General features: G+C 38.2%; 2 protein-coding genes across 2 annotated transcripts in view; one reads left to right on the plus strand and one right to left on the minus strand.

The window, feature by feature from the left end:
- The window catches only part of slc6a15 (solute carrier family 6 member 15), a 34,648-nt gene extending 31,697 nt beyond the window's left edge, over window positions 1-2,951 (plus strand). The window contains exon 12 of the mRNA XM_077193404.1: window positions 1,424-2,951. Within this exon, the coding sequence (XP_077049519.1) occupies window positions 1,424-1,813 (390 nt within the window). The 3' untranslated portion in view covers window positions 1,814-2,951. The remainder of the gene's footprint in view (window positions 1-1,423) is intronic.
- Window positions 2,952-3,252: 301 nt separating this feature from the next.
- On the minus strand, window positions 3,253-12,394 carry ctsd (cathepsin D). Its single transcript, XM_077193405.1, has 9 exons — window positions 12,156-12,394; window positions 11,143-11,299; window positions 9,929-10,052; window positions 8,564-8,682; window positions 8,278-8,477; window positions 8,002-8,124; window positions 6,280-6,424; window positions 4,014-4,112; window positions 3,253-3,782 (listed from the first exon to the last, which is right to left on the minus strand). The coding sequence occupies exons 1-9, from the start codon at window positions 12,215-12,217 to the stop codon at window positions 3,615-3,617; spliced, it is 1,197 nt and encodes a 398-aa protein (XP_077049520.1). The 5' UTR covers window positions 12,218-12,394; the 3' UTR covers window positions 3,253-3,614.
- Between the last annotated feature and the right edge of the window lie 1,067 nt (window positions 12,395-13,461).

Genomic DNA, 13,461 nt, shown 5'->3' on the forward strand with positions numbered 1-13,461 from the left:
ATGCATTACGTTCGTGAAATCACGTGCCTCAAAATCGCGAGGACTACATTCCACTGTAAGTTAAGTTCATTAGATATAACATGTTATTTGTAAGTAAAACAAATTGTTAAAGTGTAATTTTACTGGTGCAAAGATGAGTAGGCTATGTGTATTTTGTACAACATTTGCAACTGCTTTTTATTACTTCATTAGAAGCACCAAAATTTTAAATTGTGTCTTCTGTTACATAGGGACTACTGAACATTCATTTAGAGGTTTATTTTAAAATGTAAAGTATTTGAAACCAAAATAAAGCGCTGCAAACGCTTGCATTTTTTGCAACACATAAGTGTGTCCTATTGGGTAATCAAAAGTTCTTCTCACATTTGCAGTCTTCACGCCTACTTGAACACTTTGGCCAAATACAGGAAATACGTCATGCTAGTAGACAAGTGACAAGTGCAAAGACCGCAAGTGTGGGTATTTAGAAAGGCCCTTTGCCTACTCTTGCCTAGTCCATTCTACTCGTCACATACTGTTTTTCACTTACTATACAGTAGGGAAGCATGAGATTTAGCAACTTCAGAATAAATGGAATTGGAAGTGCTAAAATGGCCTACAAAAATGTCATCCCTGAGCACTCTATAGCTGCCTTTACACATCACAGTGACCATGTCAAAATCAGTCAGTTTTATTGTCATTTAAAAATCCCTTTAAAGTCGTTTTCTGGGAAAATATTCAGCATTTACACATTTTTACAACAGCGCAATATTATAGACAACAAATCAACATAAGGGATAATAAAGGTTGGAGCATAATACCTGCAAATGCATGTAAAAAATAAAATGTACATCTTGCATTCCCCTTAAATGAAATTAAAAAAAAAAAATTAAATAAAACAATCCAAGAGATTTTTAGTGTGTTCTCATGCTCACCAAGGCTGCATGTATTTGATGAAAAATACAGTAAAAACAGTAATATTGTGAACATTATTATAAAATTTAAAAAAACTGTTTTCTATTTTAAAATTTATTTCTTCCTGTGATGGCTAAGCTGTATTTATAGGAGCCATTACTACAGTCTTCAGTGTCACATGATCCTTCAGAAATCATTCTAATACACTGCTGATTGCATAATACAGTAACTATAGCAAACCTGTAACAATGATAAAGTGATTTGTGCATCTTATTATAGTAATTGTCAGTTTTAAAAAGCTTAGGGTAAGGACATTTATTGGTGTGACTAGTGCAATTATCAGCACTAATCTATATGTGATTATTGAGATAAGTTAATGCCATTGCTTTTCAGAAAATTGACTGAAAAGAATTACGTTGTTTCCTGAAGCCCAGGTCGTTCTAAGGCTTTCAATGGATACAGTTTACCACAGGATTAAGGTGGAATTATTCCTTTGCCGGAATAATCCAATTGCTGTGTCTGTTCTCAGGCTCAAGAACAGACTCTCAGCTATCCGCCCTGGGGCCTGGCTGTCTGCATCTCACTGGTGGTCACCGCCATCCTCCCTGTGCCTGTGGTTTTCATCCTTCGCTGTCTGAACATCATCGACGAGAACGCAGGAGGCCTGTCCACCGTCTCCTACAAGAAGGGCCGCATTATAAAAGACACCGCTTGTAGGAGCAGAGAAGAGGATGAAGATGACGCAAGTCTTCTTAACGCGAAGACGCCGAGCGAAGCCCCGTCGCCCATGCCGGCCAACTACCGTAAGCGGAACGGCCCCGCTTCAAGTGCAGACGTCACGCTCAACGGTAGCTGCAGCACTGGATACACAATGCCCAATATTACAGACATTCCGGACATGCCCGAATCTGATTTGTGAGGACCTGTCTAGTGTCATCTGTAACTGTGAGGACCAGGGTCAGTTCATTTACCCTGTAAGAACCTCTTCATCTTCAAGTTCCAGGAATTCAGATGTCAATCACCTGAGTAACCCATCACAATCAATCTCCCTCTCATTGAGATGAACATGAATGCTAACAGACAGCATTCTATTATTCTCTTTGCTTCAAACAGCTCTCTTCCATCCGTACTGGTCCAGAACATTTCTATGGCCTGGTTACACAGACAGGGCTTAGATTAAGCCAGGATTAGGCTTTAGTTCAATTAGGACGTTTAAGTAGCTTTTATAAACGCACCCTAGACAAAAACATTACTGGTGTGCATCTTGAGACAAAACACTGGCACTGACATATTTTTAGATATGTCAGTGCAAGTTTAAAACAGCTCAAACATGCATTTTAGTCTGGGACTAGCTTAAGCCTTGTCTGTGAAACTGGGGGTAATTGCATTATATGTATAGCTAGCGCTAACGCACCCCTACCCCTATCCCGACCCATTGCCCCAACTGCTTACGCGCGCTTACCCGACTCTCTAGGGGCCTGTAGACCCCTGGTTTATGCTCTACTGTAGAATGGCTATTTGTAAAAACAGATAATGTTGCAAGGCAGGGCAGTTACTGTCCACAAAAAAAAGAGATTAGAAGCAGCTTAGCAGCTGTTGAAAAGACTAGAATGTAAATGTATGCGTAAAACGTGGAAAACATGCAATACGTTTATTTTGTATGTAATTAAATCATTGTGTATGGATTGCATTTAACACAACCCTAACTCATTGTTCGAAAAAATGTGTGCCTAATCAATTCTAAAAATGTTAATAGAGTACAAGGAGTGAATGTTGTACATTTAAGGTATTCTGTAAATATATTATGAATACATTTATTCTAATATAGTTTGGAATACAGATCATGTTTTTTGGTAAGAAGTGCTTAAAAATCCAGTACGCTGACTTTTTTTTGTTTGTTTGTTTGTATGTTTGCTGATGTGCTATCATTGTAAGGAGTCTTGATACTCCTCCCTCTTCCTGTATATATTTTTCATGAATTTGCTCAATGACGCAGTATTTTCTTTCTCAGTATTGAGATTAAAAGATAAAGGATTCAGATAAAGGATTCAGACACACTTTAGTGCTTTACTACTTTGTTGCACTTCACAACAGCATGACCATGATCAATACTGTACATGGAAAAATATGGATGCACCAATATTACAATTCTGCCTGATTTATCCATATATATATATATATATATATATATATATATATATATATATATATATATATATATATATATATATATATATATATATATATAAAATGCATAAATTATCAACTTATAAATATTAATTTATATTATGCATCTTTAAAAAAAATGCAACCTTAAACCTGAGCCCTTGTTTAAATTAAATTGTTTAACAACATAGGTGGTTTTAAAACATCTTTATTGTCCATTTTGATTTGTTCTGTCATTGGAAGGTTATTTTTAACAATAAAAATCTCAAAACAAGTAGTGTCTAAAATCAATGGCAAAACAACTATAAAATAAATGTTAAAACCTGGTGTTACAATCACATAAGGATTCAAATAAGCCTAATTTGTAAATTGTCATCTTTTTGACTTTTCCCTGAATCATTTCATCTCCACATACCTCTTTAAAACGAAAACATCTGAAAGCTAAGAGCAGTGCAAACACATCAATCATACCGCTACTGTCATTCAAGCAGAGATGATATTGAAAGATTCCTAGATTTCTTATTACTTTCATGACACATCTTAAGTGTTAAGTTCTACAATTGGGCGGCCTTGGCAAAGCCCACTCGGTTACTCTCTCGATCAAACACAGTGTAGTACTGCCCAATGAACACATCACCCAGAATCCACAGTGGTCCAGCGGGGGGTGGGATATCCAGACCCATGAATCCACTCAGACAGATGTCCTTTCCACCCTGGCTTTCCTGTAAACACACATAAAGAGAATCTTTAGAAAGTCTTATGTCATATGCATAAATCACTTCAGTGTTTTGCTTGCCTACTAGCTGCATGTGATTTATAAGAAACACCAGGCACATGATTTTATTCTGACTCACCCATGACTTTTTCCTCAAACAACATCTCGATTTCACAGTCCTGCTGATGCAAAGTACCACATCAAAACAACAGCACTGAGGTGACAAAACAAGACTAACCTTGAGTATGTACTGTTCTCCAGTCAGAGAGTAAGTCTTTCCACCCAGGACGAATGAGACGGTGGGGAGTGTGGGTACTTTCTTACAGTCAACCATGTACTACAGAGGAAACGTGTTTAATAAGAGAATGTTTACACTATTAAAAACAACACACCAAGCATGCATGCTTTGTTAACAATAGTCTTTTTAAAATATATAAATATTATTAAAAAATAAAAAAAATCTACAAAACAATTTTGTTCAAAAGTTTGGGGTCAGTATGATTTATTTTAAAAAGAGAGAAATGAATACTTTTGTTCGGCAAGGAAGCATTAAAATGGTCAAAAGTTACAGTAAAGAAATGTATACAATTACAGAAGATTTCCATTTAAATAAATGGGTTTTTTTGTTGTTGTTTTTTTTTACTTTTTATTGATCAAAAAATCCTTTTTTCCCCACAAATATATTAAGCAGCACATTGTTTTTTAACATTTATAATAAGAAATGTTTCCTGAGTACCAAATCAGCATATTATAATGTTTTCTGAAGGATCACATGACCCTGAAGACTAGCGTAATGAAGATTACTGGAGTAATGAAGAAAATCCTGAAAATTCAGATTTAGGCCCTGTTTACACGAGAACGATTCTGGGTGAAAACGTAAAAATATTTTATCGGATTTGCCTTTCGTTTACACGGCGACGGGGTTTTGGACGCTTAAAAAAGCAAAAAAGTGAAACCACCCTCCAGAGTGGAAATCTTAGGCTATGTTTACACGGAAACGATCTGAAGAGAAAACGCAAAAGTGGCGTTGCGTTATCACTTTTTATTTTGTGTTTAGACGAGCGTTATCGGGGGGAAATCCACGTGCATATGATGACGCAAAAGTGTGTGAAATTCGATGTAGTATGCACTCCAGGCGGCTAGGTGTCAATGTGAAGCACTGCGACACAACAACACCAATATCTGACAATATTTTGTACAACTGCTGAAAAGACTCTTGTACGTTTATCAGAGCTGCTATGGCAACTTGAAGGTCCGCAGTGCTTCACATTGACACCTAGCCGCCTGGAGTGCATACTACATCGAATTTCACACACTTTTGCGTCATCATATGCACGCGGATTTCCCCCGATAACGCTCGTCTAAACGCAGAATAAAAAGTGATAACGCAACGCTACTTTTGCGTTTTCTCTTCAGATCGTTTCCGTGTAAACATAGCCTTACCGTCACAGGAATTTTAAAATATAAAACAATTATTTTAAACTGTAATGATATTTCACAATAACACTGTTCTTACTGTATTTTTGCTCAAATAAATGCAGCCTTAGTGAGCATAAGAGAATTCTCACTGACCCCAATCTTTTGAACAGTTTAACCCTTTCACACGTAAGTTTAAAATATTCTAACTTACCCCCCAGCGTGAGTTTTTCAAGGCGACCGTTATTTAGAACTTGTCACTTTAATGTTTCCATGGTGACGCGTCATTGCTTGTCACGTGACACAGCGCAACCACAACACAGCGCTGAATGAATGATGATCTGCTTTTATGTCATTTCCCCTTTTTTATTAAAAATATTCACAAATGTATTAGCTATAGCATGAAACACTGATATTCCGACTGTCAAATATGCGCAAGTGGATGCGTTAGTTGAGCTGTATGCGCGATGGGCAGCGCCATGTTAGTTTGTTTCACAGTTCAGAGAATCCTATCTGTTGGATTTACACGTCAATTCCTCTACTTCTCACGAAATGCATGAAAGTAAGTGGCCGGTGAACTGGGAGAAGAATAGGGTCAAATGTAAAGCTACTTACACAATGTGTATCTGATATGAATAAAACGTGTCGTCTTATTATAATGTAAAGGATTATTATTGCCGCTTCCATAGACATCAGTGTGTATTTTACAAACTCAAAATCATTGTTTTGCTAGTACTTGTGTGTATTTAAATGTCTGAAACCTAAAATAAACATTATGTGGTTGAAAACACTCAATAGTTGTGATATATGACAGCACTGAGAGTGTCCCTCTCTGGCTCAGCGCCAGCAAACGCGCGAAAGCACGTTTGAATTTAGTAGTTGATCACGTGATGCACTGACCGTTCTAATCACACCGGTGTGATCGTACGCTCCAGGGACCAGCCAAGACTGATCACACCGGTGTGATCGTACGTGTGAAAGGGTTAAATAAGTTAAAATAAAATATTTTATAGTATCTTAATAGATAGTTAATTGTGTCACAAAGCTTCAGTGATGTATAATAATATAAATATTTCAAGTTGCAGTACCTCTCCTTGGATCAGAGGGATTGCTCCTATAGCTTTCTGCAGGGCTTTGACCTCAGCAGCGGGGCCGGTGATCAGGGACGTCCCAGTGTCCACGATGACTTCACATCCTCCTTTACACAGACTCAGCTCGCTGCCAATGCTCATGCTACACACATAAACAGAGAACTGTTAACACAACATTATTGCTATAGGGATCTTCTGCATTGGTGGTTCAGTTGTAGAATTCCTGCCTATCACATGACAGACCAGTATATTACATTTTCATATAAATGAACAAACTGTGCTTAAAATGCACTGCATTTTTATGATAAAGGGAAGAAATTACCATATTTAAAGTTTTATCTATAACCTGAAATTTTCAAGCTGATTTGAGAGGAAGAAAAAAAGACCACTTAACAGTGGACAGTTTGTGCACTTAAAATGTGATTCCCACACAGAGCAATGCATGATGGAAAGGCCTAAACAGCCACAATTGATTGAAAGGATGCAATGAGATAGCCTGGTAATACCAGACTCTGCTACTTCACTTTGCTTCGTACACAGAGTCTGGGATAGCATAATAGAGAAGTGTTTTCTCTCTCGCTAGGGGGCGCGTACTGAAGTTTAAAATCATTGGTTACCCGTAAGCCAATCAGATAAGTTTGTTTATGACGTATGTTATGCGCCGACACAGCCGCATCGAACCACAGACATCATGCATCGAACTCAAATCTATGATCGAACTTCCACTGTAAACACTTGATTATGCGAGCGAAATACCCGAGTGAACATGGCTGTAAACGACTTTTTTGATCTGTGAGTGATGTAATAGAATGACTGCTGCGCTTGATAGGGCAGAGAGAGAGAGAGAGAGAGAGAGCCCCGGCCGCGCGCGCGCACTCCCACGTCTACAAACAACAAGAGCGCTGTCTTGCTCTCTCTCCCTCGCGCATATTCATAAAAATCAATCGACAAGATAGTAAGAGGTCGGAAGACCGCGGTTTCACGTGGAGCATTTGGAGATTTTTAGAGATTATAGACTCTAGGAACAACATCTCAATGAACAACATCTCAACTATAAAGGCCTGTCTCATATAAGTTAGACGCCTATCTCAAGTACAAGCCGGTGCAGTTCGACGATTTGGGCAAATAAAAGCCCGGGCTATTATTTGAAGTTTTACGGTATTTAAGACCTGGAAAAGAAAAGAGACACTGACCTGTCAAAAGGCTCCCCAGTCTCTCGCTGACGATCGGTAATAGTTGATAAATTAAACTTTTCCCAAAGGGAGTAGGGCCACAACATCACCTCCATTCAAAATGTTTAATACACACTCTTCGTGTTCGGGCTTCAGTTTGCTAATGCCGGGAATATTCTCCACAACAGAGCGAATTGCATCCGCGTCTCCATATCAGCGGTCGTTTTCGATTTCCCTGACCTAATCTTAAACACGGCGCTTACCGACTACGTCACGGCTTTCAGCCCGCCCTCTGTTCGTTGATTGGCCAGGCTGTTTTCAGGCCGGTGGAAAACAGAAAGATAGGCTGCTATCTCAGACTGACTACAGGAGCGAAATGAAATTAGCGGAAGTAGGAAGTCTGACGTAGTCAGGCTAGCAATGAGATACTTTCTTGCCTAAAAATAAACCATTTCCCAACTCTTGATTTCTAAACATAGATCTGTATAATAAATCAACAAAATGTTTAGACGACCACTGCATTACACAGAAGCCAAAAATCTCTCACCCATCCATGTGAATCTGCCAATAGGCTTGTCTGCTTATGTCCACATAGTTAAAGTCCCCAGTGTAATATTTGGAGTCTGTGCCTCCAAGGAGCAACTCACCACCGGGTTGGGTGTCAGGGTTTCTGTCGCACAAATAAAACGGGGACATCCAAAACAATCAGGCACAAATGTTTCAACTGCATTTAATACACGTTTATGACAGACTGACATGTAACTATTTGCTTATTTTATAAATATCTGTAATAAACCAGGATGGCCTAAATAAATTCATTTACCTGTTTAGGTAGAAAGAGAAAATATTTTTCTCCACTTTCTTCTGACTCATCATCATGTCAAACACAGGAGGAACCCCATCTACGGAAATGCGAGGGTAGGCCATGCCGAGAATACCATCGAACTTGGCTGCGATGAAGGCCACTCCAGGCTGTTTGATAGCCTCTCCAAATATCTGCTTCTCAACCGCAATATCCCCAACCTGAAAGGCGAGTAACAGATCGGTTTCTTGCCTTCACCATTTCTGGTGACAAACATTTTTCAGACTTGTTACTTGTTGATTCCTACCGTGCATGTGTCCTGGCTGAGATACCCAGACAAGCTGCCGGATCCATACTGTATGGCAAATTCTGTCCCGTTCTTCACATAGGTGCTTGACTTGCCCCCGTTGTACTTGTGATGAAGCACTACAGGTATAAAAAAAGAAATACTAAAGTTGCAATAGTCTTCTTGTCTATTGTGACATATATCCGAGTGAAATGGCTTCTCGAACAAGAAAAACAGTAGGGTGGGACTTAATTTAATTCATCAGGAATTGATTGGCTCATTGGATGGTTGTGGTTTGCTAGAGAGTGCAACAGTTGGGTTCCAGAAGTAAAAAAAACTCCATTCATTTTCTCTATAGGGAAACTCTTTTTTTTTTTACAGTAACCTATAAACCTTTAAAGACAGCCTTACTGTGAGGTACGAGGTAGTTAATCGATAGCATTTGCTTCTGTCGAAGCCGTCAGCCATATTATTTCTACTTAAAATAATTGTTCAACAGTGGAATTCGTGGTTAAAAACTACATTACCCATGATGCTGTACAGAAAATTCCACCAATCAGAGTGTTTATATTTCTCTAGTGTTTTTAATTCGATTATGTTGTTCGCAATGCTTCATGGGATTGTAGTTCTTTCTCTCACGAAAGCCATTAAGTACATAGTCTTGTACCTTTGTATTTTTGTCTGATTTCCAAATACTTTTTTGCTTCAAATCAAAGTTTGTAATTTTATGATTTACCTCATTGCTGATTGACTTGGTTCATTGCTTATAATGCTTTAATCAAGACTTTTGAAATCCCTAAGGGAGAAATGAATGGAAAAAATACTTCCGGAACCGAGGTCAATGAAAAAGGGGGCGGCACTGTTGTCCCACCCTAACCATGTCATCAGAGAAGAAAAGAGTTGCAAGAGGGAGGGGAAGTCGTTTTGATTAAAGACTAAAAGGGCACATTAAAGTTAATGATGTACAGGGATAACAAAATAATTTATAATAAATACTGCAATATTCCATAAAATATGAAGTCAATTTTGAATTCATGTTGACCTTATCTCTTACATACAAATTTTACTAGAGATACAGAACTTTGCTCACATTTTAAAAGACCCAAACATTCACACCAAGTAAATTTATCACTGAAGCAGATATGCAAGACTAACCATGTTGAAAGGTAGTGATACAATCTCTAAAAAGTTCTTGTTCAGATTACAGGAACAAACTTGCTACCACTAAAAAGATGTCACTGACAAGCTTGAGCAACATATGGCCACAGTGACATAACTTCTTATTTCTTGAAGAACTCATTTAGAATTTATCGTTAATCATTTAAGGACAACACTGATCTGACAATATTGTATGAGATAAAATTCCAAGGCTCCGCGTGGACTTACAGCAGGCGATATCCGTCAGGGAACAGTGGACCGAGGGCACCCACAGGTTGGAGGATCCTGTGTCAAACACTACAGTGAAGGTCTGGACAGGAGTGCCAAGGCCGATCTCTCCATAGTATTGAGCCTGTAAACAAAAAAAATTGATTCAAAATTCAGCACCACAACTATAAAAATAAAATTTACAATTTGTTTACAATTACTAGGTCCTCAGAAAAAGAAAAAAAAACGTATGCATGCAAATACTGAAGATTTCAGTTCCACTGTGAATTAAAAATGTCAGAATTTAATAGACATGCAATAAATATCACAATAAATGTAAATATTTACTGAATTACTGATATTATAATTTATTATTAACTTAACTAAAAATCTACAAATGCCAACCAACGTTTTTTTTTTTACAGATGTAATTGAGATCAGATTACAAAAACAAATTAGGACAAAACATTTTTTGTGAATCATCATGTACATCTCCCGTATGTCCCTTAAAAAACAAAAGTGATCTTTTAACCCTTAAGATCTTGCATCAATTACTTAAGCCTGTTTCAGCAATAATATCAGCTGTCCATTGCCAAAGAGGATTATTGTGACAGTGGCCTACTGCGGTAAAGTCATTGTAACAGAAGCATGACAAACAAACTCATGACCAGTTGTCAATCACACCATCATGCTGTCCATTACAGCTTATGACAGGAAACAGACTAGCACATTTTGGTGAATAAAGATGACAGAACAGGTTTCAGGTTCACTTTTTCCTACTGTTAGTCACGTTCCAATATGCCGACATGGTGTTATTTACTAATCATATGACATGACACTGCAAAAGGACTGTATTGGCTCGTTTCCACCGAGCGGTACGGTAAAGTAAAGGACAGTAGGATTCGGGACGGTAAACCCTGATCCGGCTTGCGTTTCCACCACCAACAGTATCCTGACTTGATTTAGTCAAACTATAACAACTGCTTGTCCTTTCGCATTTGCTACTTCCTGAATGTCCAGCTTTGTGCAACCTCTGCAGTTAAAAAGAGACATTCACATGCCTCTGACGTCAAATTAATTAATTAATTAGTGATATTCCGAAAAAACACATACAAATAGATATGTTTGGTAAATGGTTTTACATTAAGTAGAGCCAACGGATTAATGTGCATTAGCAAAACAGCGCAAACCACAGTTGCCCTACACAGGAAATGATGTAAAAAAGCAATACTCACATCCAGGTAGTTCTTGAGGGTTTCTGGAGTAGGACCATTACTAGTTGGGAAGCCCAGGTTGTATTTCAGGGGCACAGAACCAGCCACAAGCTCCTCCACAGCTCTGCCGGAGTCACTCAGTGTCCGTCTGATGGAACGGAACTTCTTTAGAGGAATCCTGGAGAGAAACAGACACATTTGGATTTACTAAACTGCACACGGTTATCTTGCGGTCATAACCACATCACCTGCAGCAAACTACAAACATTCTCATGCTAAACGCAAGACAAGGCTCCTTTCCACCCACTTTATCATGATGAACACACGTTAGAACTTTTAAGTTGGGCAAGAACCTTACCCATGGCTCACTATACAATCATGCGAAGTTAAATAAGTATGAATTAGTTGCATCAATTATGGCTAACAAATATGGCTAAAAGTCAAATTAAACCTCAGTATGTGTCACTGAGATAAATTGGGTCAATGTATAACATTCAAGTCAAATACAAGAACAAAAAGGCCTTCCACCATAAGGACTAAAATAAAGTCATTGATGACCACGTGATATAAACATTATTCACGTGTTTTTGAGTCATTTGGGTGAGATTTATCAGTTTCAGTGCACTAAACGGGATTTCTAAAAGTTAAAGGGGCTATTCATGTTGATATTTAAACAACTCCTAGTTTCTACTGAATCACAAACAACCAGCTTCGTTGTCTAGTGGGAGACCCGTAACGACCTCTGGGTCTTTGTGATCGTTTTCACAAAGGACTGTGTCTTAAAACCTGGTGAGCAGCCTACCTAACGTTGAACAGGATTTGTACACGTTCAAAATGATATAGAGGCACTACGTTACGTCTTAAGAAGCAACTATAATATTTTAATTAACTGAATAAAATGGTATTAAAACAAACTAGTAAGTGCAACTAACGTGACTGAACTACAATGATCACACTGCGATGTTTACGAGGCACACTGTCCAATAATGATCGGATTGTGTTGTTGTCATTGTAGTTTGTTTGTTCGACCTTACCGAACAATCGCGTCGGACGTCCACAAAAAGGCAGCAGCTAGCAGCACACAGGCGATTCTCATGTTGGCGAGTCCTCGGGATCTGTTAACGCATCTGAGGAGTAGTATCTGTCTGTTGAGAGTGTTGTTGTGTGATCTGATATAAGACAAACGACTGCAGTCAGCTGACGTGATGGTGCAGCCGAACAACTTTTGCTCACCGTCATGTGATGGTACATTGAAGAACGTCAAAGCTGCGCTCGATTCTGCGCATTTAGAATATGAATAAAGGCTCTGAGGAAATGTTTATTAGACACGGACCGGACGTAAGAAGATTAAACTACTGGGGATCTGTAATAAATGTAATTATATCAAACTAATCACATTTTAATTTGGTCGAATATGTTAAATATATTTACCTATATCCTATATACCCATACCGGTGTGATGACTCCGACCCCCAACCAGATGGAACTGGATAATTATTGTGAAAGTTCTGATCCAATCTGACTTCTGACCTAAAATGCTGCCTGAATCATAATCATGTACGTTCGTTGGCCAGAGGAGAACTGCCTGGGCTCTCCCAAGGTTGTTTTCTCCATTATGTCACTGATTTTTGGTTCCTTGCCAGTTGTCACTGTCGCCTTTTTCGCCTTTGGCTTTTTGGCCATTGGCTTTTGGCTTGCTTTGGGACATTTAATGTTATATTTAACAATATTATTACAGCATTATTTTCCTGTTATCTCTGTAAAGCTGCTTTGAAACAATCTGTATTGTAAAAAGCGCTATATAAATAAAGGTGACATAGGCTATAAATATATATATAACTAAATCTGATTATATGTATAGCCTATATTACTAAAACTGAAGTTGTTTGGATTTAAATAGGCAAATGCTTACGAGTCTATAATTGGATCATTATTGCAGTGATTATTATATTCTACTCCAGCATGTTATTTGTTGGACAATAGTTCTTCTAACCCTACTTGATGGAGTGAGTAGCTTTTCATTTCTTAAAGTTAAACAACCATGTAGGAAAACACATCATGGCCATATTCCAGGATGCCAATATCAAGATTCATCAGGCTCAAATTGTGAAAGAATGGTTGAGATGGAGCATGAATAATCATGTTCATACATGAATTGGTGCCTCTGAGTCCAGACCTTAAATTCATTGAAAGTCTTTGGATGTGCTGGAATAGACTTTACAGAGTGCTTGACTCTTGCATTGTCAATATTAGATCTTAACCAAAAATGTATGCATCTCGAGTTAGAAGAACTGTTGCCAAACATATAACATGCTAGAAACATAATAATCACTGCAATAA

Source organism: Siphateles boraxobius, unplaced genomic scaffold, assembly GCF_051911475.1.
Source record: "Siphateles boraxobius isolate OS27281-9 unplaced genomic scaffold, OSU_SipBor_1 31, whole genome shotgun sequence".
NCBI lineage: Eukaryota > Metazoa > Chordata > Actinopteri > Cypriniformes > Leuciscidae > Siphateles > Siphateles boraxobius.